The sequence below is a fragment of the Struthio camelus genome, chromosome 12 (assembly GCF_040807025.1).
Source record: "Struthio camelus isolate bStrCam1 chromosome 12, bStrCam1.hap1, whole genome shotgun sequence".
Lineage (NCBI taxonomy): Eukaryota > Metazoa > Chordata > Aves > Struthioniformes > Struthionidae > Struthio > Struthio camelus.
The window spans coordinates 3,607,318-3,629,974 of NC_090953.1; the positions used below are offsets into that span (position 1 = coordinate 3,607,318).

Consider the following 22,657-nt stretch of genomic DNA (forward strand, 5'->3'; position numbering starts at 1 on the left):
AGAGTACTCTCATCTATGTTATTTAATCCTAGAAAGCAGCAGCAGAAATTCTTAATTGTTTATCCATTTTATCTGCTGAGACATGGCTTAAATGTCTCACAAGTTTCCATTTTTCCTAAGAATTCAAAAATTGTCTCAATTCAATACATATTTAAGCTATTGATTTTTTTAATATGTTTTACTGCTGAAATTTGTAGCTGTGGCCTTTTTACATCCTCAGAAGGATTTAAATTACTGAGTAGTTCCATTTATTTCGACTTTTCAGGAGCCATATGTTCTTGTTACTTGGCTGATTAGATCTGCTAATACTTTCCATCTGTCTCATGCAGTAAAATGTGTAATTAAGAGCACCTCTTTGTATGTTTATCAAATTCAGAATTCTTAAGCATTTAACTGAAACTGTTTGATATATTTCCACCTCGCTAGGAGAGAACTGTGGACGATGCTTCTTTTTGTACGTGAATCTGCTGGTGCTAAGCTTTACGGCATGAAGAACATGAATTCCTGGGTTCCACAGGCTGCTTATTTTTTCCATTCAAATAATGTACCGTTTGGCTCTAATTTGGTTTCCTTTTCATCAAAGGATTATTCAGTGGAAGAAAAAAACCACACATTTTTTTGGATTAGATTTTTCAAAAGTAGACTTTCAGTCGCTGCAGGTTTTGGTTGTGGTGTTTTTATGTGAGTTCATGGGGCTGGGGGGCTGAAGGTGGGCGTTTAAGCTTGTAGGCTTGAGTTAGACCAATTGCTTTATCTGATATACCTATTTCAAAACAATTCTAATCAGTAGTAATCAAATGTCTACAGTATCTGACTGCATTTTCATTACTCGTCCTATGGTGTTACCCACAATCTATTTTAGGGGCTGACCAGAACGGTGCTGAACTTGCTGTCTCTTCACAGCAGAGACCCTGCTGGAAACTTCCTGTTCAGTTTTCATGTCCATTCACTCGTTAGTCTCTCTGCAATGAGCAATCATGCTTGGCTTTCCTGGAAGATGGTGTCTCTAGGTTCACCATGTAACGTACATGACTGCCACCCCTAGCTTCATGCGGAAGGCTCGTCTGATAGTTTGTTTGGCATTTTGACCTTTTTTGATCAGCACTCTTCCACTTACAATGTATTTAGTCTCAGTAGACTTCTGTTACCTTTAATATTTATAAGCAGTTATTATTAGTCATCATCTTTATCCTGTTCTCTTGTTTCCCTGCCTCCCTGCTCTTTTTCCCCCTAAGAATCAGGTTTTTCCTGGTCGTTCTGGAGATTTGGTTTACAAAACAGCCCCTGTAAAGAGCTTCTTCAGAACATCTCAGGTGATACCGTGCTGCGGAACAAATGACAAACCAAATTAGTGTGTTGTGAAACGCTTAAGGAAAAAAGAACTTGAAACTTCCACAGAGAACTTCAATTCTGAATGGGACAATGTGCACTTGCCACTATTGATAATCCAGTTATTAAGAGCAGGAAGACAGTAACTGTTACTTTTTCAGAAGAGAACAAGACGACCATTTAAATAATGGTGGTAAATGTAAACTGTGGCAGTACCTGAGCTGAACTTGGGGTCTGTATATATGTGAATAAAAAATGTTTTCAATATGCTAGAAGGTAGATGGGATTTTCTTATTGTGCCAGCTCTTAAAGTTGGAGTGGTGCCTCATCCCACAAGCAGAAGCAGTGCAGGAAATGCTTTCAGAAAAAATTGTTAGCTTTCTCCCGTTTGGCCTTACAATTTGACCGCTTGAGATTTGCCTGGAGCCTTGGAGCACGTCTCTGCCACTGTCCTTAAAGCACAGGCATTTATTTGGGAAATACACTGAAAACCTTTCAGAAAACCTCCCGTGGAAGTGCTCTCCAGCCCCTAATTTTACTAAGCACTTTTTCTTCAAGGTAGCAACGCTACGATTTACCTATCTGGCCTTTCTGTCAGCATCAGCCAGGCTGATAAAGCAAAGATCCGAGTCTAAATTGCCTTAGAAAGCAGAGAACAAAAGATTATGAAGGAAACAACTGTAATCTTAGTTTATGCTTAGTGGTAACGAAGGCAGCTTGAAACAATGCTGTCCCTGAACTGAATTTGTGCTCTAGCTATGAGGACAGGACCACCAGTATTTGCTTTATCTTCACATATACAGCTTTCCGATTATCTGGAAGAGGAAACAAAAATCCAGATGACTTTTATCACGTCATTTCATTGCATGTGTGTGTATTTCTGCAATCTCTGCAAAAGTATTGTCTGCAGATTCTCAGTACATCAGACAATTAGATAAAGTTTGCTCTTTCCAGTGGTTGAAATAGAGGGAAAAATCATAGCTCTCCTTTTTCATATTGCTAAACAGAATTGAAGTTAGTGCTGCAATTTGAAAACAAATTTCTAGAAATATTCAGGAAGATTAACCTCCATAATACCTGCAAATAGGAAATTAAGTACATCGTTTAAATTAGACATAGATTGTCACTTTTGAGTAAAGTTTACAAAAATGATAAAATATTTCTTCTTCTAGTTGTAACTTTGCAAGGCATCCCCCTTTTAAAATGCAATCCTCTGATGCTGATACATCCTTTGTCCTGCTAGACCATGCGGCTGTAACAACAGAAAATACAACACTAGTAACTACTTTTTCTTTTAACATAACTTTTCCAGGTAGATATGGACAAAATTGGGGAAACACGACTTATAGAGCTGGATGAGTCCTACAAGAGTGAGCATACGGTTTTCATAACACCACCTGAGATCCCTCATCTGCCGAATGGTGAAGAGCACCCTCTTCAATACAGGTAGTTTAGGAAACAGTAGGGCACCAGCCAAAACTGCTGCCCTTTTACAGTTAGTTTCTAGATTCTTGTGATAGCCACAGAGTACACGTTTTTGCTGTACCTTTGTTTTGCTTAAATTAAAGTATGTATATAAAAATGTCCACTCTTCTGTAATTTTAATGACTTTTCTATGTGTGTATATATACAGAATCAAAAATACCTAGTAAAGCCAGCTGTATGTTCACGTAACATTGTGCTAGCTGTTGACATGTATTTTTTTTAAGTTAAAATTGAAATTAGTGGAGCCAGTCTGCTGGCCTGCTGCTGCTGCTACCACCATGATAGTGGTACAAGCTACAGATGCTTCCTGTTTTGAAGGAGCTGGTATGGCTCAGAATCAGGGTAGACTGATGTTACTAGTTTAACAGTTATGTCAAATGAGACTGATTTCTTCATTAGCTGTGAGAAATATTTTAAAGTCTAACTTAATGTTTCGGATAGCTTGATGTTCGTGGGTTTTTTTTTTTTTTTTTTCTCTCTATAAACCTCTGTCGTGATGCTCACTAGAGACTAATCCTGACGGATATTTTTGGATCAGCTAGAATCAATACCAATTCATTTGACACATTTAATTAAAGAAACGCTATTAAAGCAAAAATATTTACGAATTTAACCTGTTACTTCAGTGTAACCAACTTAAGAGATTCTTTCTGTGCAAACCTGTGCTTATGGAAACACGCAGACTGTCTAGTAAACAACTTGAACAGTTTCTTTAAAGTTTTATTTGTGTTCTTTTTTATTTTCTGTGTAGGTTCTAGTGTAATTGATTTCACTTGCAGTTATATGCCACATTTTCTTTGGAACTGCCTTGTAGGAGTTAAGTGACGTATTTCTTTTACAGCTACAATGGATTTCCAGTTCTAAAACTAGATTTGTTTGAGCGACCTGAAGTATTTCTGACGACACCAAATAACAAACTGTCCTCAAAAGCCAGTAATCCCAACAGCCCATCACCAATGTTCAGAAGAACTAAACAGGTACTTGCAAGTATTCTTGCAGTGTGAGATGTTTTGAAAAGCAGCAGATTGCCTTCATTTTCTATTAATCTACAAAGACTGACTGGCAATGCTTGCAGTATAACTAACCGTTCACCACTGAGAAGGTGAATATAGGGTAGCCAGGCTAATTTTTCTTTGGAGGTTTACCTGTGCTTGTTGCACTTATTTGCGCTGTATTGTACAGGATCCCTGGGCGTGGATTGTCACTTGCTGTGCTGTCCCTATACCTTCGGTGTCTTCATGTTCTTCTTCATAAGCATAAATTGTTGGGCTTCCACAACCACTTTTTAGTTGCTTTTCACTTTTGAGGGTTTTAAGAGGGACTCTGACTTTCTCATGTTTCTTGCAAAAAGTGCAAATAAAAAATAATAAACATAGAAACTTATGCTCCTTGAAACTTAGGAGGATGAAATTGTGCAGCAAAGGCTTTAGATATCTCAGGCTCTGCTTTCATTCTCTTTGGTACTTCATTGAACATGTCCTTCATGTTAGTGTTCCAGTTTATATAGGTCTGATGATACATGTTCAATTCACGACATGTAGAAGGCTTATATAATGTGTGTAAATATCCATAAATCATCTTTATCTTTCTTCATAGGAAATCAAATCTGCGCATAAAATTGCCAAGAAGTACTCATCCATACCTCAGCTGTGGTCCAGGTGTTTGTTGCGTCACTGCTACGGTCTTTGGTTTATCTGCCTTCCTGCATATGTCAAAGTGTGCCATTCAAAAGTCAGAGCTCTGAGGACTGCGTATGATGTGCTACAAAAAATGCATTCCAAAAAAATAGATCCACCTGATGAGGTAAAAGAGCAAGCCCCGCACTCCAGAAACGGCCTGCTTTTTGTTGTTGTTGTTGAATGTGTTTGATCACAGAATCAAAATACTAAAAAGTGTGTATTTTCAGGTATGCTACCGAGTGCTCATGCAACTGTGTGGACAGTATGGTCAACCTGTACTAGCAGTGAGAGTTCTTTTTGAAATGCAGAAAGCTGGTGTTGACCCTAATGCCATTACTTATGGCTATTACAATAAAGTAAGTACTTTGTGAAAGAGGAAAAAAGCAATGCAACCCCAAAAAAATGAGCAAATCAGATTAATTCTGTTGTTTCTGGTAATCCTTAGAAAGAGGAGATAGAGTAGTTGTTGTCTTTTTATTTTTGTAGACTTAGAAGTCTACTTTATAATAGCAGCATGAGACCGAATTTGAGTTGAATTTAGTGGTTCACTCCTGACCGTTCCTTATGGTGATTTCATTTAACTTTGATATTTCCAAAATAGGCCGTTTTGGAAAGTACCTGGCCTTCAAGCAATCGAGGTGGCTATTTCCTATGGATGAAAATAAGAAATGTTGTTTTAGGAATAGCACAGTTTAAAAGAGCCTTGAAAAAGCTACCTGCAAGCACACCACATACAGCCCCTTCTGGTAGAGTATTCACGTGTTTTTTCTTATTTCCACATTGATAAGCTAATTGTATTTCAAATAATTTTCTGTCGTGAATTTGATAAAACATTTTTTTAAAACACTTACATGTATCATTTTTATAAAACAGATTTTTCTTTTGTCTTCAAATCCCAAATAGTCTGGTTTTTATTCATTGTATCAGGTCTTCATGGCAACAACATATGAACTTGAAATCCACGTGACTTTGTCCCAGTTCCTGTGATATCTGGTCCTATGAATGGCAATAATTTCTGTCTAGGCTTGTCTTTTTTTTCCTTTTTTCTCCTTTTTGTTTTCCTCCTTTTTTTTTTTAATTTGTTTTTGACATTTGAGTTTGGATTACTGTTTGCAGGTTCTGTGTACCAGCTGAGATGTTCGCATTTATTTTACCTGGAATATAAGCATGACATTTACAAGATTGGACACTTTACTAGAAAGAAAAAGAAAATTAGAGTTACAATCTGTTCGGTGGCTATATTATCATGGTGGTGATTACCCTTAGCTTGTGATTTTCATAAGTACTTCTTTCCCCAGTATTTATAAGTTGTCAGTAAAGCAAAATGGTACATTTTAAAGTACAACAATATAGCTAGTAATATGTTTAGTTGTTGACTGTGGCAAACCTCTAAACTATATTGTATAAATATGTACAAATAAATCTTTGCCCTAACATGCAAAATAGATACGGCCTTACGGCTAAACTAATTCACCTAGACTCTGAGGAGACCACAGTCGTCCTGCTTCTGTCACTAGCCTCCTTGGTGACCTTGAACAAATGTAAGTTATTTCTGTCTGTTCCTCATGAAGCTGACCACCTTGAACCAATTGTAAGACCTATTTGTGCAAAGCAGTATAAAAGAACTTGGTAATACTAGTCACAACTTGGATTATGTAAACTAAGGAAGTGAAATTAGTCCTTTATTAAGTAACTATCACTTATATAATTGATAGAATTTGCTTCCAACTTCATCTGACTTTTAGGGATTTCTTTATATGAAAAACACGTAACTAGAGTGCATTCAATCTGTGCAAAAAAAAGGCAGTGCGAAAAAATTCTCCATAAATTCCAGAACGTTTTGTTAACTTTGAAATAACAACACAGTCGGAAGACTGAATGTCTTCTCTGGAGACATTCAGTGCAGCATCTTTAGGGAAAAGGAGGAGAAGATGACATTAAGCCATGTTGCACCCCCTAGAACCGATGCTTACTGTTATCTCCCAGACTACATTGGAGTTAAACTCCTAAAGAACGCTGGGGGACTGTTGGAGAGACTTTATGTTGACCTGAACAAAGGACATGGAGTATGTGTGACCTGAAGCGCTCACTTACTGTTTACAGGGAAAATAAACTTTCCTACCTGATTTGTTCATTTGCTTTATTTTGGTGCTAATGCTTTAGGACAAGCAGGGCGGAGAACCACCATGTTAATGTTAAGTAAATTTGGTTCTTGAAATGATTCAGTCAGACTACATTAGTGATGCTTGGATCAGTGTTGTTCTTTAAGAATTACCAGATATTGGCTTGAATTTTCACATAGGTTTTTTTGGGTGGTGCTTGTTGTTTTTATTTTAATCTTATTTTTTGAATAAATTCATGATTGTTCCTGCATTGCTTAAAATTTTTTACCTTCTAGTTAGAAACAGGAGAATTATGTTTCAACTCTCAGGAAAGTGTACAACTCTAAAATTAAGTCATGTTCAGATGTATCTCAGAGTTCTTGAAAGGATGTGACATTTTGATTGAGCAAATAAACAGGGCAACAGAATCGAAGACAAGCAGTGCTGTAATACAATATTGAGAAAAATTTGGAATACTGTCACTTTAATTTTATCCTGTGAAACATTGTTTCAATGTTTATATTGTAAATGTAATCCAAAGGGCTTTTTTCTTCCTTTTTTTGTAGTAAAATGTTCACTGTTAATTGGAATATACTTCAAAAGAGGCCTTTGAATTACTGTGGCTATTCAATTTATTCTGTTTAACAAAGTCATGCTATTAAATACCATGATGACCTTTATTCTGACAATTGTCCTCTTATGATAGGAGGACTTTCAGACTTTGGCAATAATACATTGAAAGAAGAAGCTAAGCAAGGGAAAACTTGTCTTCAAGATATACAAGAACAAAAAGAGGACAAAGAGAGTGACTCCAGTTCTCGTATGTATCTTGTGAATAAAGATACTTAGTTCACTGTGGATGAATCAGGATTTCAGCAAAGCTGAGTGGGGCGGTTTGTTCTTTCACAATGAACGTATGTGATAATGTCAGTTTATGTCCATGCCATAAGTTCTTTTCTCTAAAAGTAATTTCTTTGTCTAGTGATTTAGCTGTTAAAACTAGTTCTTTTTCCCTTCTCTCTTTCAAATAAATGATGATGATATAAAAGCTTAATTACAAAAGTATTAAGCTGTAATTGTCACTTAAAAATTGCTTTATAGATATAACATACGGAAGAGCCTCTTTCACCAGTCTTTCTTTTCAAATCCCATAAGAAGAGAACTACTGAGTTTTTGCAGGCCTCTGAGAGTGTCTCTGAATTACTCACCTCCCTGGAATTCTCTGTGAATCTTGAAGATGCATCAAAGCTGAGAAGGGCTTTGGATTTGCTTTGGACTTGTGTGGTTTGGGCTTTTTTGTGTTGTTATTTCTTCCCCGCACGCCTCAGGTTTTATAGCTGCTGCTCGTGATTCCTTTAACTGCAACTGAGTAGCCTAGACTCTATGCAAGCGTGCAGCAGCTCAGAGTTTGTGTTAAAAATATACAAGTACTTCTGGCTTCCATGTCAATAGGCTGAAAAGACTCTTCATAATTTTTCTAATAACGTAATTTAAAATTTTCAGTTATGTTATTTCAGAATGTTCTACTTGTAAGTTCACTAGGGCTTGTTGAGCTAAAATGTTGTAAAAGAGAAAACGGAACTAGAGAAGTTGCTCCAATGTTTTCCCTTCAATTCCATCTTCCTTCCAGCATTAAAATCTTTCCTTTGGTTTGCTTGAAAATTTCTGTGCCAGTATTATCCAGAGTCATAAGAACATAGGGGTGGTAGGTAAGGTGGTGGGTAGGTTAGTTAGGTTTAATGAAACCTTTAGAGATAGGGGCACAGAAATGTGAATTCTGTTTAAGGCTTGTGGGTTTTTGTTGTTGGTTTTTTTTTTTTCTTTTTTCTTTTTCTTTTTTTTTCTGGCCATGATTAAGATGCATTTGCAGTTCTTCATAGTAAAATTTTGCACTGGAAATGTTTTGTACCTTTAAGTACGTCTTCAGAATATGACATTACTTGAATTCCTTTAGGCAAGGAATTGCCTGATTTGAGTAGCCAGCTGACAACAGAATTTGTGGTTTTGTATCTTAAAGTGAATATAAATACTGCAACAGGTTTGCTTCATTTCTCTTGTAAAGTCACTGTTACGGAGTAACTAGATCTGTACAGAGACAAGCCCATTGGCCCTAAGGTCTTGCAAAGACAGGAGGAATTTTTACTCTGACTCTTAGACCTATCCTTTGCAAGTTAACAAAGGTCATCTTATACCCAAAAGCCACAAATTTTGGCTTGAAAATATTGGTTACTTGAACTCTGTGCACAGAATTTTATGGAACTTCCAGTTGTAAAAGTAATGCTGGAAATTAAATATCCAGAGTGCAGTTGTTCTACTTTGGGAACCTCTGCCCAGGTTGATGATAACCTATGCATCATGGTGTAAGTGCGGCATGCTGTTACTTGATTAATTCTTTGTGAAGTGTCTAGTAGGTAATGGAAATTTGAGATTGAAATTAAGCCGCCTTGATTCTAAAGAACTCTTTGTATCTTTTTGTATATACAGTGTCTGAAGTGGAGAGCACAAAAGGGAGCGGTGACAGCCTTCCTAAACTAAACTACCAGAACTCGAGTGATGCCAAACCCACTTCTAGCATAGTGCGGCTCAATGGCACTGTTGACAATACAGTTACACAAGTTAGTACTGGTGAGTGGAAGAGAGAATGGACCTCTTTTCTTGTGTAGTTTTCTTTATGCACTTTTCATGTTTAAAAGGAGCTGTAAGTAATATCCATGAGTTCTTTTGTCCATAAAGCCTTCAGTATTGTATTAATGTAATGGCAGTGGTCAGAAAATTTCATTTTGGTAATTAGGAGCGAGTCTAGTTAGAGTCAACATATACTGTGTCAAGGAGATGTCTGTGTGAATATTCTGCGTTTCCAGACTTCTTTTTCTTACCTTTTGCCTTTTCTGGCTATAGTTAACATCTGCTAACAAAATCCCAGGTCTCTTCCTGTTCTTTTTTGTGACTTCTGGCTATGAGTAAATTCCTTCAGGACAGAGAGGATGTTTCTAAACAGTTGATAGTTTCGTTTAATCATACTGGATTCACAAGTCTTTATTAATGTCAAATCTGATCACTGTTATACTGTCAGCTGTTCTTGAAACACCAAAATTTCATACTTCCAAGTCTGAATTTACATACCCTGGCAAAACAACTTTTTGGCTCTACTTCAAATTCATCAGGTGAGAAAGTGTTCCTTTTTTTGGCCGTTTCTTGGGTACCTTTGTTGTCCCTACCTTTCGACCTCTCAGTAATGGAGTGTTCCTCTAAAAGAGGAACCTAATTGCATCTAAGACTTTTCTTGATGATGTCTTTCAAAACACTCTTGGGTAGTATGATTTGACTCCCTTTTACGTGTATTGTATTGTCTGACCCTTCAGTGGGCAAGTAATACTGAGCTTGTTTTTAAACTTCGTGACGCTTTAAAAGTTCTAACCGTGGCCAAGCCCGCTTTTCAATCACTAGTATCATACGTAGTGAATTCCATCTTAGTGGTATAAACTATTCGAAAGAGGAAGCAAACTTGCATTCTTCTATAGTTTTCTTGCCTAGCAAAAAGTAAAGAAAATTAAATTACCTTGTTTTATCTGTTTTTCAGAGAGTTCAGTAGGACTGCTGTTCACCTCATCTTTTGAGGATGCCAATGGAGTAGAAGCTATTAAAAGTAAATCCTTAAGAAAGAGACATAAAAGTGCAGTAGAACCTGACTTAAGGCAGATACCATGGGAAAGTAGGAACCGTAACCTGAGTGGAGATGCCTTAGTGGGACTCATGATAAATAGAATAAATCAGGAAGCAAACCCTGGAGAAATTGTGGAAAAATTAGGAGCCGATGCCAAAATCTTATCTAGTGCATTACAGAAAACCATAAGGCCAAAAACTCTTAATATCAGAACATCCTCTTTAGGATCGAAGAGAGAGAGTCTGGAGAAAGAGTCTAGTGATGAAGATGCAGCTTTTGATTGTAGTTTTATAGATAAAATGGAGTCTCCTGTTATCTTTGATCTGGAAGACTTGGATGCTGAACCTGAAACCCCTGCAACAGTGAAATCCTCCAATGAGAAATCTAGAAGGCTGCAATGGAAGAGCAGCTTTCCAGTAAAGGCAGTTGAAAAGACAGATGTTGAAACTGGATTTGATCCACTGTCTCTCCTGGTTGCCGAGACAGAACAGCAGAAAGAAGAGGATGAGGAGGAGGATGACAAAAGCGTTTCAACTCCGTCTGCAAGACGAGATTTAGCTGAAGAAATAGTCATGTACATGAACAACATGAGCAGCCCCTTGTCAAGTCGTGCCCCAAGCATTGAACTGCAAAAGCCCTATGATGACAGAAATGCTAATAAAAAGAGTCCAACAGTAACCCAACCTTGTAGGAGGTCCAGCCTTCCCCCAAACTCCCCAAGGCCATCCAGTCTTACAAAATCCAAGAGTTACCACACCAAAAATGAAGAAAGGCCAAGAGACAGGCTTTGGTCCTCCCCAGCTTATTCTCCACACAGTCCAGCAAAGGAACAGGATGCAACTGGTGCATTAACTCTAGTGTCTTCACCATCATTCAATTTAGATACACTATTAACACCTAAGTTTGATGTTCTAAAAAGCAGCATGTTTTCTGCTGGAAAAGGGGTTGCAGAGAAGGCTAGCAAGTGGTACTCAAAATTTGCAATGTATGCTGCATCTTCAAAGGTAAATTTTCATCATTACTTCTTGGGTGCTTCCCCCCTACCCCCTCCAGAAGTAAGCTTCTATAAATTAAGGAAAAAGCTTTGTAAACATTTACTCTGTTTTTGGGGTGGATATCCTACTTGAATGACATGCAGCAAGGCAGAGCATACTCTGTTTTAGCAAGTTGTTTTAGTCGTGTTTGAATTGCAAGGACCTTGATTCTATTGTTCTGAATAAAACAGGGGTTTTATAAAAAGCAGCAACTGGTATGTAAGTAATTACAGATTCTAGATTTCTTGACCTAGCGCAAATTCGGAGTGCATTTAATGGAAGAACTTAAGTAAACCTTAGAGCGTTGACAGGAAGGAGACAACTGCGTACTGCAGTCTCCTCTTCAGTGTCCTTATCATAAGAAGCCAAGAAACTATTAAAATGAACAGTAAGGTTTTACAGTTTTTACGAAAAAAGGAAATGTGCTTGTATTAAGCACCAAAGTGATTAAGGCTGATTTGACACTGACATCATTCAATTAGAATTTTCATAGCTGCTACCAGCTCAAACTAAAACTCATTTAGAAACCTTGGGAACGCTAACAGAGTTTGCTGTTGTTTTACCACTGTATTGTCTTAATATGCTTAAAACTGATCTGAGATTAATTGAACTAATTGACTAAAGTGTGAGTGATACCTTGCTTACCCTAATGTGTTCCTACTGTTGCTAATACTAAGTTTTATAGCAATGCTGGGAAAAAATTAAACGCGCTTAGAAAGTTTCAGTTTTCATTTATATCTTTTTTTATTATAAGAATCCTTTATTTAAAAAAAAAAAAAACAACCTGATGTAACTATTCAGCTCTGAGTGAAACTCAACTGTTTTACATAGGTTCTCAATACAAATCTGAGCTGAATTATTTTCCAAGGAGGAGTTGTAGGGCCTTGAACTTGGAGATGGATGAAGAAGGCTGCCTTTTATTTTCAGAAGTATTTTTGTTTTCCTTTCCCTTTCTCAGTGGAATATGTTTTCTTGTCTCAGGATCAAAATTCAGACCGGGCAAGTGTTTCGTCTCTTGGAGCCCTGGACTCGGAATCTACTTCTCTAACTGATGAAGATGTCTGCAATGACTTTGAAAGTGCTTCTCCTCCTCAGGAGAATGCCACATCAGAAGTTAAGGGAATTGGTCTCAGCAGGACAAGCCTCGAAAGCTCAGTTTCCCATGATGGTTCATCAAAACAATTTGACCAGTGTGGTAAGAGATGGTTTTTGCGTTTCACTTATCAATCTGAACAAAGTATTTCAGTTTTAGAAATTATCTTTTCATAATTCACAATTTGAGATTATGCTAACAAGTTAACTGAACTTGTTTTACTTTGTCCCTAGAGAAGATTAAGCGTGCACATGGAATCACCCTTTGAGGAGAATGGCAGGTTGTTCAGGGGTGTCCCAGTAGTTCAGGAGTGTTGGAGATTTTGGTGTTGGTTTCACAACAGGATGTCTAGCCATAGCTCACAGATGAATGTGCTATTAGAAACTTCAGTTATCGCTTAGTAAATCAGCAGTATGTTATTAGCTTGGCTGGTTTGATAAAGGCTTAAATCTCTTCTTTATTGGACATAATTTTGCTGTCAGATTGCTTTGTAAGCAAAACCTGTTATCCTTCCTTAATTTTAGTTGAGACAGAAAATGCGGGTATGAATTACTTCAGGAAAACTTGTTTCCACGCTACCCACTGTTGTAAAAAGAAAAGGCTGAACGTATGGAAATTCCATGTTGGTAAATTCGATTAGTTGTTGTTGGGTGCTAGGCAGGTGGCACTCACTCTTAGCTTCACATTTCTTTCTGTGTGAGCATATCTGACTTACTGCCTCTCCCGTCATGCATTTTATAACTGCACTGTTGTTTGACCAGAAAGCTAGTTTACTAACAATGCATGTTCTGAAGTAACTAATACTTTGTTTTTTGTTTTCTGTTAATAGGTTCTCTTTCAAAATTCCCTTTACCTGACAAATCAGAGTTGATATCTTCTTGCAGTACAAGTAGTACCAGTGTGTTTCAGAACTACGCGATGGAGGTACAGGATAATTTATTGTCACAGTACTGAACTGATACACTAAAAGCTTTTATCTTTAAATATAAATGCTGTTTGAATCTCTTAAAACTCGAAGCTTAAAACTAGCCCACTGATAGATAAATAAATGTTTCTGTAATGGAGTAGATTTCAGCTCAGGGTCCTGCTCTAGAAATGTCTTCGTTATTCCGTTTCTGGTCCTTGCAGCTGTGATTCTCAAAGGTTTGGGAATTAGATGCAATTGGATTTGGGCACCTAAATGCCTTGTGTAGCTAAATTCATTTAAAATGAAAATACTAAATCCTAAATAGCAGCGTGCACTTGAAAATGCAGAATTTTTCTGTATAATTGATTTCTTCTCCAGATACTTGTTCATAAGAATGCTTTCACCCGGACACCAAAACCTTTCACTCAGCTACAAATACAAATGAATCCCCATGCTTCTTATGGGGAGGTTATAAAAGGACAAAGTTGATGATTTAACTCAGGGAAAGTTGCATCCAATAATATCTTCTTTCTTTTCCGTGACTTTCAACCAGTTTAGGATTTGTAGATTAGTTTGAGATAGGTGTTTTTTCCCCCCATGAGTTTTTACTTAATCAGATTCATTCTTGGATTGAGTTTCACTGTGGTAATTAGGAAAAGGTCCACTGATGACGAACTTGTTTCTAGGTTTTAAGATCTTCCTGATCTGTAAGCCAGCAGGTTATATAGATGACAATCCGAAATGTGTGGAGTTCTTATTTAAATGAGTCTTCTGTCGTCATCAAGTGTCACTTGCAATTTTTCTTCCAAGTATATGGTGATGCCTGCTTCTCTCTTTGAAAGAGAGAACACTGTTTTGTCTCTCTGTTGTAAAAGCACTTTCTGAAAGCCATCACCTCAGCTTACAGGATGAGGGAAGTTCAGGCTTTGATGGCAAAATCCTGCAAATGCTTGACTTTTACAAGGCCATAACTACTCTCTGACTGTTTCAGGCTGTTATGTTCCTGCCAAAAGTGGTTTCAGATTTTCTTGTAGATACCGATAGGCAAACCGGTATCTTTCCTGAAGCCTTATCGCTCTCATATCTTGGGCTTAGATATTCTTTGATTATTCCCTGACAGTTTACATTTATCTCATAGGGAGTTTTATCTTATGGATTTGGGAACATGTCAAAAAGTAGCCTGGCTTCTTCTGAAAGACACTATAGATTTTTTCTGAAAATTAAGATGTCTCACTTACTAAATGAACTGTTGTGGTCAAGTTGGTGCTTGATCTTTTATGACTAAAATCATTATCTGCACTCAGCCATACGGAATTCCTGCTTTTCAACTCTGATGGCGATAGTCCAGGCTATTTACTAAGTAACGCTTCATCGTAGCGTTTTTGAGCTCTCCTGTTTGGCAACCTTCCCTATTGTCATTATTTTGAAATAATTATAACTTCTGTCATTTGCAAAGAAAGCTATATGGACAGATATTTTAAAGAAATGGATTCCCTGTCTTGCAACTGTTCTTTAGGATACTGTTGTTTGTTAAAAATCTCAGTGTTTCTTTTCCACTTAAAGAAAATCCTCACCTGATTATTTGGTCATTATGAAAAAATTATTGTAGGTGGGTCAGATTAGATATTTCTGCCCCCTTGTAGGGAGAGAGCGTGGAAAAGTGTGAATGAATTGCAGGCTCTTAACTGAAAGATCTGGGCTTGTGCTTATTGGGCTTTGTTTTTGTCTATATAAATACTACTTCAGTCACAAGTTGTTGTGGAATAACTTTCTTGTTGGAGCTTCTAGAAGGATGTATTTTGTTTTTTCACTATTGACACTTTATTCTTTTCATTTCATTGAACGTGGATTAATGGCTGGTCATTTTCATCTTTTTTTTTTTCCCTATTCCTCCATTTTCTCATTCCTGCATAATAGTAGTCCCCGCAGAAGAGCGTTTGAATTCTAGGAATAGGTTGCATAAGTCATTCCTATGCTTTTGTTTTGCAAACAGATTACAATTAATATTTTTGTTAACAATGAGTTGTTAAATAAATGACTGTTTCCCAATCTGTTTTTATCCTGGGGAGCCATTGAAGGGTCACCTAACCCACTTTGCTAAAGTATACTTAATGAACATAGTTCCAGTTTCCAGTCTATTTGTTACAATAGAACAAAATTCTCCAAAATTTATTTCTGCATTAATTTTTAGGAGAATGTTCATTCCAGTTATTAACCGTATCAGCTGTCTGCTAGTGCAGTTTGGATTTAAGATTGTTTTGATATGTATCTGTTTAAACCCAACCATTGATATCTAAAGCAAGAAAATTGGTATATGCCTAGACCTGTATGCAAATGGTGAGCATTATTCATCTATGTGCAAAAAATGTTGGTTATAGTTTTGTTTGACTGCTTTGTAAAAGGAAGAGGAGGAGTTTTGAGATGGCGTGTAATAGTGGAATTCTGTTAACTGCTGTATATAGGTCCTCATCTCAAGCTGTTCACGATGCCGAACTTGTGACTGTTTGGTTCATGATGAAGAAATCATGGCAGGTTGGACAGCAGATGACTCAAATCTCAATACCACATGCCCATTCTGTGGGAATTTATTTCTGCCCTTTTTAAGCATAGAAATCAGAGATCTTCGGCGACCTGGCCGGTAATAACTTATTACATGAATTTTCCTCAATTTTGTATGTGCATTTTTGTGAATTTTTAAGATTTATATTAAGCCTTTGCTTTTCCTGCAGGTATTTTCTGAAGTCTAGCACTTCTACAGAAAACATGCAGTTCCCATCACTTTTTTCAAATCAGGGTGGGAAGTCCTGTAACCCTGCAGCTACTGTTGGCCTTGCAACATCTCTAATGTCTGTTCAAGAAGATTTAAATTCAAATAGGTAAACCTGCATTTTCTGATGTCATGTTGTTTAGGTAGAAATTACTCCAGATTTTTCTCTGTAGATGTGCATGTATTCAGCACTAATGGAAATACATTCTATAATAAGATATTATCTTAAAATAAAAAACTGGTTGAAGTGGAGAATCTCCTTGTTGCTTCTGCCTTACCTCTGAGTTGGACACCTCGGTGCTCTATTGGCATGAAGTTTACCTTTTCATTCCTGGTTCCCCCTCCCCCCCCCCCCCCCCCCCCGCCCCTTAAATCTAGACATCAATAATCCTACAAATTCTGTGAACTCTTCTAGGATGCTTGGGTCTATTACCAGTGCAAGAGGGAATAAAGCTTTATCTGTAGCATGATGAGTATGGTGGTTGACCAGGTCCAATGTGAGATGTCGTTCCATCTATTCAATCAATGTCATGCCCTGTTATATGAGCATTCCCTTTTGTTTCTGCCTGTTTGCGTGCACATTTATAAGCACTTAGGGAAAAACAGAAAGCTGAGATTCTTAACTTTTTTTTCCCTAGCAAACCTAAACACCATGACAGTGTTTGTGCCAGAAGCATTCAGATTCCCTCAGGACGAAGACTCGATACCTCCAGGTCAGAATGTACAAGTCACCCTGTAGCAAGGAGCATCAGTACTTTTGGCCCATTAATAGAAGATGATAAGGAAAACCAGAAGATCAGCCATATCATTCCTACCGGTAGCCTGCCTGCTACTTTGCAAGGACCAACAGTGCGTAGCTTGTTTCTACCTTAAATGTCGTTGTTGTAAGTGTGCAATAGCGTCCAGAAATGAAAACAGCATTAATCCAGAGAGCAGATTTAACAGTCCCAAGTTACCAGAAATATTAGGTTTCATTATTTAAACTAGGATTAGCTGTAGCTTTCAGATGTTAATATGTCTCTGAGGGAACAAAAGTACTGATGAGATTTTTGTAAAGGTAGATTCCATCTCATGGCTTTTTTTTTTTTTTTTTCTTCTTACTATAGGATTCCTTGGGGCTAGAATGGCGCTTACCTAGTCCTGATCCTATAACTGTTCCTTACCTCAGTCCTCTAGTGGTATGGAAAGAGCTCGAGAGCTTACTTGAAAATGAAGGGGATCATGCAATAACAGTGGCGGACTTTGTAGACCACCATCCTATTGTGTTCTGGAATTTGGTGTGGTATTTCAGACGTTTGGACTTGCCTAGCAACCTACCAGGACTAATACTTTCTTCTGAGCACTGTAATAAAAACTCAAAGGTATGGAAATAGATAGATAGGAAACGTTGACATGTGAGGAATGTTTATTTTCCCATATAGGAGATCATTAGTTATTTCAGTAACTCTCAGGAATGTGTCTTACAATGTGCTGGGCCCAGTCCTAAATTGGTAAAGAGTGTGCCAACTGAAGGAAAATATGCATAACTCCGGAACTTGGGCTCAGCAGTACTTGTGTGGGGTAAGTGTTTAGCTCTTACTAGTCACACTGTAATTTGTGATCTTTAATTACAAAGAAGATAAATTTCTAATTGGTTTTATTACACTTTGACAAGTTGAACAGCAGCAGAGGGAAGAAACTTTGTTTTTTAGGAGTGTAGGAAGATGCACAAAATACTTGCTACGCATCGCTGACGTTCTCTTCAGTTTTGGTGACAGTCTTTCTCTGTGAACAACCCGGTTTTACAGCAGTTTTAATATTAAAAGCTTTCTAACGTGAGGCCTGTAGGTCTGAAGACAGATTTTAAATACGAAAGTCCTCCGTCATGACTTTGTAATAAAATATCTTTATAAATATCTTCTCCTGTTCAGATTCCACGAAACTGTATGTCAGAGGACAGTAAATATGTTCTTATTCAGATGCTGTGGGACAATATGAAATTGCACCAGGATCCAAGGCAGCCTCTGTATATTTTATGGAATGCTCAGAGTAAGCTTTGTTTATTGTTTTCGGGGTTTTGTTGTTGTTGTTTTTAAGAACAATTTAATTTAGTGCAACTGAAAAACATTTCAAAACATATTTATTTGTAGATAGTTCACACAAGATACCCAACCGATTTTTGATCGTACTGCTTTTTGTCTTGCAGGTCAAAATCGCACTCTTTTGTTTGAGAGTGAGTGTTAAGTTTGGTGTTGCCTACTCTTAAGTTTCTGTGGCTTGCTTTCAGGGGAAGGGTGATTGTATGTTTTGCAGTAAGCTTGAACATGTTGCACTTTCCAGCATATCTGTTTCAAATCATTGACCAGTATTTCCAGTGACTTTTTCTTCATAGGGAAGGGAGGAGTAAGAGGGGAATATGTTGCATTCAACTTATATTGACAATTCATCCATTTAGCTTGTCTTTTTATTTTTAGAATGTGCTTACTAAGATTTTTGTTGCTACTGTTAGATCATGTACCCTGAAAATGGCTCGTGACCCGTTGTGGCTGTTGAGTTTTCTCTTATATGCTTTTTGTTTCCTTACTTTGATATTACGTTGACTTGGCGTTTATCGTTCTTTAATGACCTGTGTTTTCACAGTTTGTGGAGCCTGCCACCTTTTCTGTTTTTTTAGTTACTTTCTACTTGCTATATGAAGAATGTTTCTTCTTACAGTGTTTCTGATGTTTTGCAGCCCAGAAGTACCCAATGGTCCATTTATTGCAAAAAGATGATGACTCTTTTAACCAGGAGCTCTTGAGAAGTATGGTGAAAAGTATTAAGATGAACGATGTCTATGGACCAATGAGTCAGATATTGGAGAGATTGAACAAATGGCCACATGTTAAAAGACAGAGGTAAGAATACAAACTTGCCTAACTGAAGCAAGCTTATACTGTTTTAAGGGGGGAAAAAATGTTTGGCAGTGTCCTCTTAAGTTTACAACTGAATCTGGTAAATATTTTTTTTCTTTCTGTGACGATTTTTGAAAACTGAGTTTTTTCAAAAAACTTATTTTGAAATATTTTCCACTTTTTTCTCTGCTTCTCCCCTTGATAGCCTTATCTTTTTCTTCTTACTGCTGAAGTGATGGCAAATCAAGCAGGGAGAGTGTGCAGGGGAGTGTTTTGGGGTCTTTTTAACTTAAAAATCAAAATTCTATATGTGTCCCAAGGATGTACTTTTTTCTCCTACTGAAAACTTAAAGAGGGAAGTTGAGAAGTCAAGTCTTAAATCACCGGGAAAGATTTTTTTCCATTAGCAGTGGAACTAATGAAACTGCATTTCCTGTGGAACGATCTGCTTGTCTGCGTGCTTTTTCAGTATAATGTAGAACTGCAGAAAAGCAAGCTCCTACCTGTTTTGACAAAATTCTACCAAATTTGACAAGATAAGCTACCTGCAGACCAAGGGGGAGAGAGACACATGATGCAATCATAGCTTCATTTTCTTATGAAATCAGGATAAGAGTTGCCAAAATATAATAAATTCTTATAATAATGTTCTGTCTTCTTTCTTGAGTGGAGAGAAAAATAAGGACTGGAAAAAGATGAAAACTTTTTCAAAGTCAGAGTTCTTCTAGTTGCTGTTTGAAACACTTATGTTGTGTCTCCTAAGTGCATGTTTCATGCCGGGGCCTTTTGCAGCATCCACTGATGGTGCTGGAAGTTGTATCAAGTCCCTAGCACTCGTGGCCTCCGTGTGGGAGGAGTCCAGGGCTTTCTCCAAATGTCAGAACTGACAGTGTTTTGGAGATGCAGTAGGGAATTGTGTTTAATATGTTATTTTTCAAAAAACTTTAGATGCTTCAGTTTATTATATTTAATATAGATTGGTTTGTATTATATTACTTCAGGATATAAACTGATTGATTCTTTCTGCAATTTCAGGAGCCTGTATAGAGAAATACTATTTCTTTCACTTGTTGCCCTAGGAAGAGATAACATTGATATAGGTAAGTGTTCTAACTAATTCAGATAGGCATAGATGATCGGTGCGTGCAAATTGTTATTTCAGCTGCCAAAAAAATCTGTAGAGTAGATGATATATATGCCGTTCTGTGCTAACTGCTGAATAAAAGACTTTCCAGTTACTACTTTGGTGATAAACAAGGGTTTTTTCTATTTCTGTAGATGCTTTTGACAGAGAGTACAAAATGGCCTATGATCGTCTCACAGCTAATCAAGTGAAGAATACTCATAATTGTGATAGACCACCAAGTACTGGAGTGATGGAATGCCGAAAGATTTTTGGAGAACCATATCTTTAAATATACCTAATAAAGAGGAAATATCTATGACGTATACCTGTGTAAAATAACCACTTCAGTCACAAGGAACATCTCGGTCTTCAGTGTTCAAAAATGTATGTACGAACGTACTGTGGCAGAAGGCCTTAGAAAAATTAGGCCTAAGTGCCATTGTCAAAATGGACTGAGTGAAGAATGGGCCAAATACTATTTCCCTGTCCCATGTCCTTTCTGCAAATCAATCTGTAGAAAGGATCTTTCTAAACAAAATGAGTTCCCCAGCTTGGGATGACATGTTACAGTTCCCTTAATTAAAAAAATAAATAAAAAAGTAACAGGTGGACAGAAACAATGCACTGAAACTAATGTGAGCGAAGTAAATTCTTCAAAATCTATTGTTTACATAGAATATTCACGATGTTATGAAGAGCATAAAGGTTGTATTATACATATCTTAAATTGTTTATAGTAAGTTGATATTTTTTAAATTTTTTTAAATTACTGGAGTGAATTTTAAATGGACTTGCTGCATAAGCAATACAGTGCTTTTTTTTTTTTTTTTTTTTTGCAGTACACTGCTATTTATAGTAACTTGTCCAGTTACTTTTTGAAGAGCGATTTGGTTTTTAAAGCAGTATAGAAATGTAAACCTAGACAATACTCTAGATACAGGATTTCTGTCATGCACACATGGAAAACATACTATCGCAGCAATCATATGGCAAGTATGGTAAATTTCTGTAAAACTCTAGTAATGAACACACTGATGTCTCTGAAGAAGACGCTTCTGTAGAAATTTCCTTCGCTGCTTCCTCCTCTCTTCGTATCTCTCCCCATTCCCTAGAAAAGTCTGTAGCGTATTGGAAAGTCCTACAGATTATTTTATGGAATCAGTGCATTTCAGCTGTTGGCACTTGTTAATGTGACCTCATTTCAGATGTAACACAAAGCAAATGACAGCCTGCAAAAATTTCTCTGTAAAAATGCAGTGTTTAGAACCTCTGGTGGATGTGTTTGAAACGCACTAAATATGGCACGTACTCAATGCTAATCCAAAGCTTTTGAAAAAAGTAGATATAACAAACTTGCTACAGGGAATATATAGGGAATGTATCTCATCAGGGCATGCTGTGCATAGTTAAAGTACATGGAATGTTTAGTCTTTACTTCACAGGCAAAACGATTTTTTTTTCTGTGAAGTAAAATAATGCTGTGTCAGTCCTCATGGAGGAGTCATGGCTTGTGACTTATGCTTTCTTGTTCTAGAGATTTCAAAAAATGCTCTGTGCTTTTGGTCATGTAGCAACTGCATACCAGAAGGTAGGCTACAGAGAAAATATTGGGAGTTTTCTCTGGAGGTGGGCAAACAGACATTGTTGAATTGTATAATACATCCTAAACCAGTTAAGCCATGCTTAAACAGAGCTTTATTTTTTCTTTTTTTAGTAATCTTAATTTTGATTCTAATTTTTAATTGTTGCTGTTTATAATACTTCTAAATACTCAGCTGTTCCATTAGATTTTTATATGTAGGTCTGCCTAGCTGCAGATATATTTTTTAAAACATCTTTAGTTTGCAAGTGTAATAATACAGCAATATTTAGCTAGACAAAAAGGAGATAAAGTAAATGTAAGCTTTACAGTTTATTAAATAAAATAGAATGGGCCTTTTAGGGGCTTAAATGAGAAGTAATGCTGCTATGATGCTCTATATAACCTCTTCCCAGTCCTTCTGTAATGTAGTAAGAGGATGCTGCCTTAAGGAGAAAGGATTTAAAATTTGTAGAGCTGCAGGTATATACTAATGCTAATTGCAAGATGCATCTTGATGTAAATGCAATCTTGCTGGATACAGCTTTGATTGGATAATACCTCTTCTTAATTTGCTGCTAGTTATGTAGCTGAGGTGTGGTTTTTTGTTTTATTAAAGTATCCTCACCCCCATCGTCGAAGTGGACCTAGCAGTGCTACACTTACCGCCATTTTTCACATTTAATTTATTTTGACAATTTGTAATGCTTTATTTTGTAGTGCTTACACTTGTAAAGTATTCCTGGTGCATGAGATGTAGTGTGTGTGTGTGTGTGTGTGTTGTTGTGTTGTTGTTTTTTGAGTTTTTGTTTTTTTAATCTAGGTACATGGTAAACAGTATATCAGTGTAGGGTGAATACATACCCACTTCATTCTTCTAAACTATTGTGAAAATATCAGATTATTTTTAATATACTCATTGTAAGTACCTATTAGTATGCATGTATGCTCTGCTTTGTACAGTAGCTACATTGTATTTACCAAGTAAAAATTGCATGCGGCAGTTGCCGTGTATATAA

The 22,657-nt window shown here is 37.0% G+C and overlaps 1 protein-coding gene across 5 annotated transcripts in view; it reads left to right on the forward strand.

Annotated features, from left to right (window-relative positions):
• Window positions 1–20,382, forward strand: part of DENND4A (DENN domain containing 4A) — a 52,715-nt gene extending 32,333 nt beyond the window's left edge. For 4 of the 5 annotated variants that reach the window (XM_068958656.1, XM_068958655.1, XM_068958657.1 and 1 more), the window contains 19 exons: window positions 2,642–2,775; window positions 3,656–3,791; window positions 4,411–4,617; window positions 4,721–4,849; window positions 5,095–5,239; window positions 7,302–7,415; window positions 9,080–9,220; window positions 10,176–11,263; window positions 12,275–12,488; window positions 13,216–13,310; window positions 15,756–15,931; window positions 16,023–16,169; window positions 16,699–16,909; window positions 17,167–17,421; window positions 17,971–18,088; window positions 18,246–18,272; window positions 18,774–18,936; window positions 19,969–20,033; window positions 20,212–20,382. In XM_068958656.1, coding sequence (XP_068814757.1) covers window positions 2,642–2,775; window positions 3,656–3,791; window positions 4,411–4,617; window positions 4,721–4,849; window positions 5,095–5,239; window positions 7,302–7,415; window positions 9,080–9,220; window positions 10,176–11,263; window positions 12,275–12,488; window positions 13,216–13,310; window positions 15,756–15,931; window positions 16,023–16,169; window positions 16,699–16,909; window positions 17,167–17,421; window positions 17,971–18,088; window positions 18,246–18,272; window positions 18,774–18,936; window positions 19,969–20,033; window positions 20,212–20,348 — 3,702 coding nt within the window. In that variant the 3' untranslated portion in view covers window positions 20,349–20,382. The remainder of the gene's footprint in view (window positions 1–2,641; window positions 2,776–3,655; window positions 3,792–4,410; window positions 4,618–4,720; window positions 4,850–5,094; window positions 5,240–7,301; window positions 7,416–9,079; window positions 9,221–10,175; window positions 11,264–12,274; window positions 12,489–13,215; window positions 13,311–15,755; window positions 15,932–16,022; window positions 16,170–16,698; window positions 16,910–17,166; window positions 17,422–17,970; window positions 18,089–18,245; window positions 18,273–18,773; window positions 18,937–19,968; window positions 20,034–20,211) is intronic. The other variant, XM_068958658.1, reaches the window with a different exon arrangement.
• The last annotated feature ends 2,275 nt before the right edge of the window (window positions 20,383–22,657 follow it).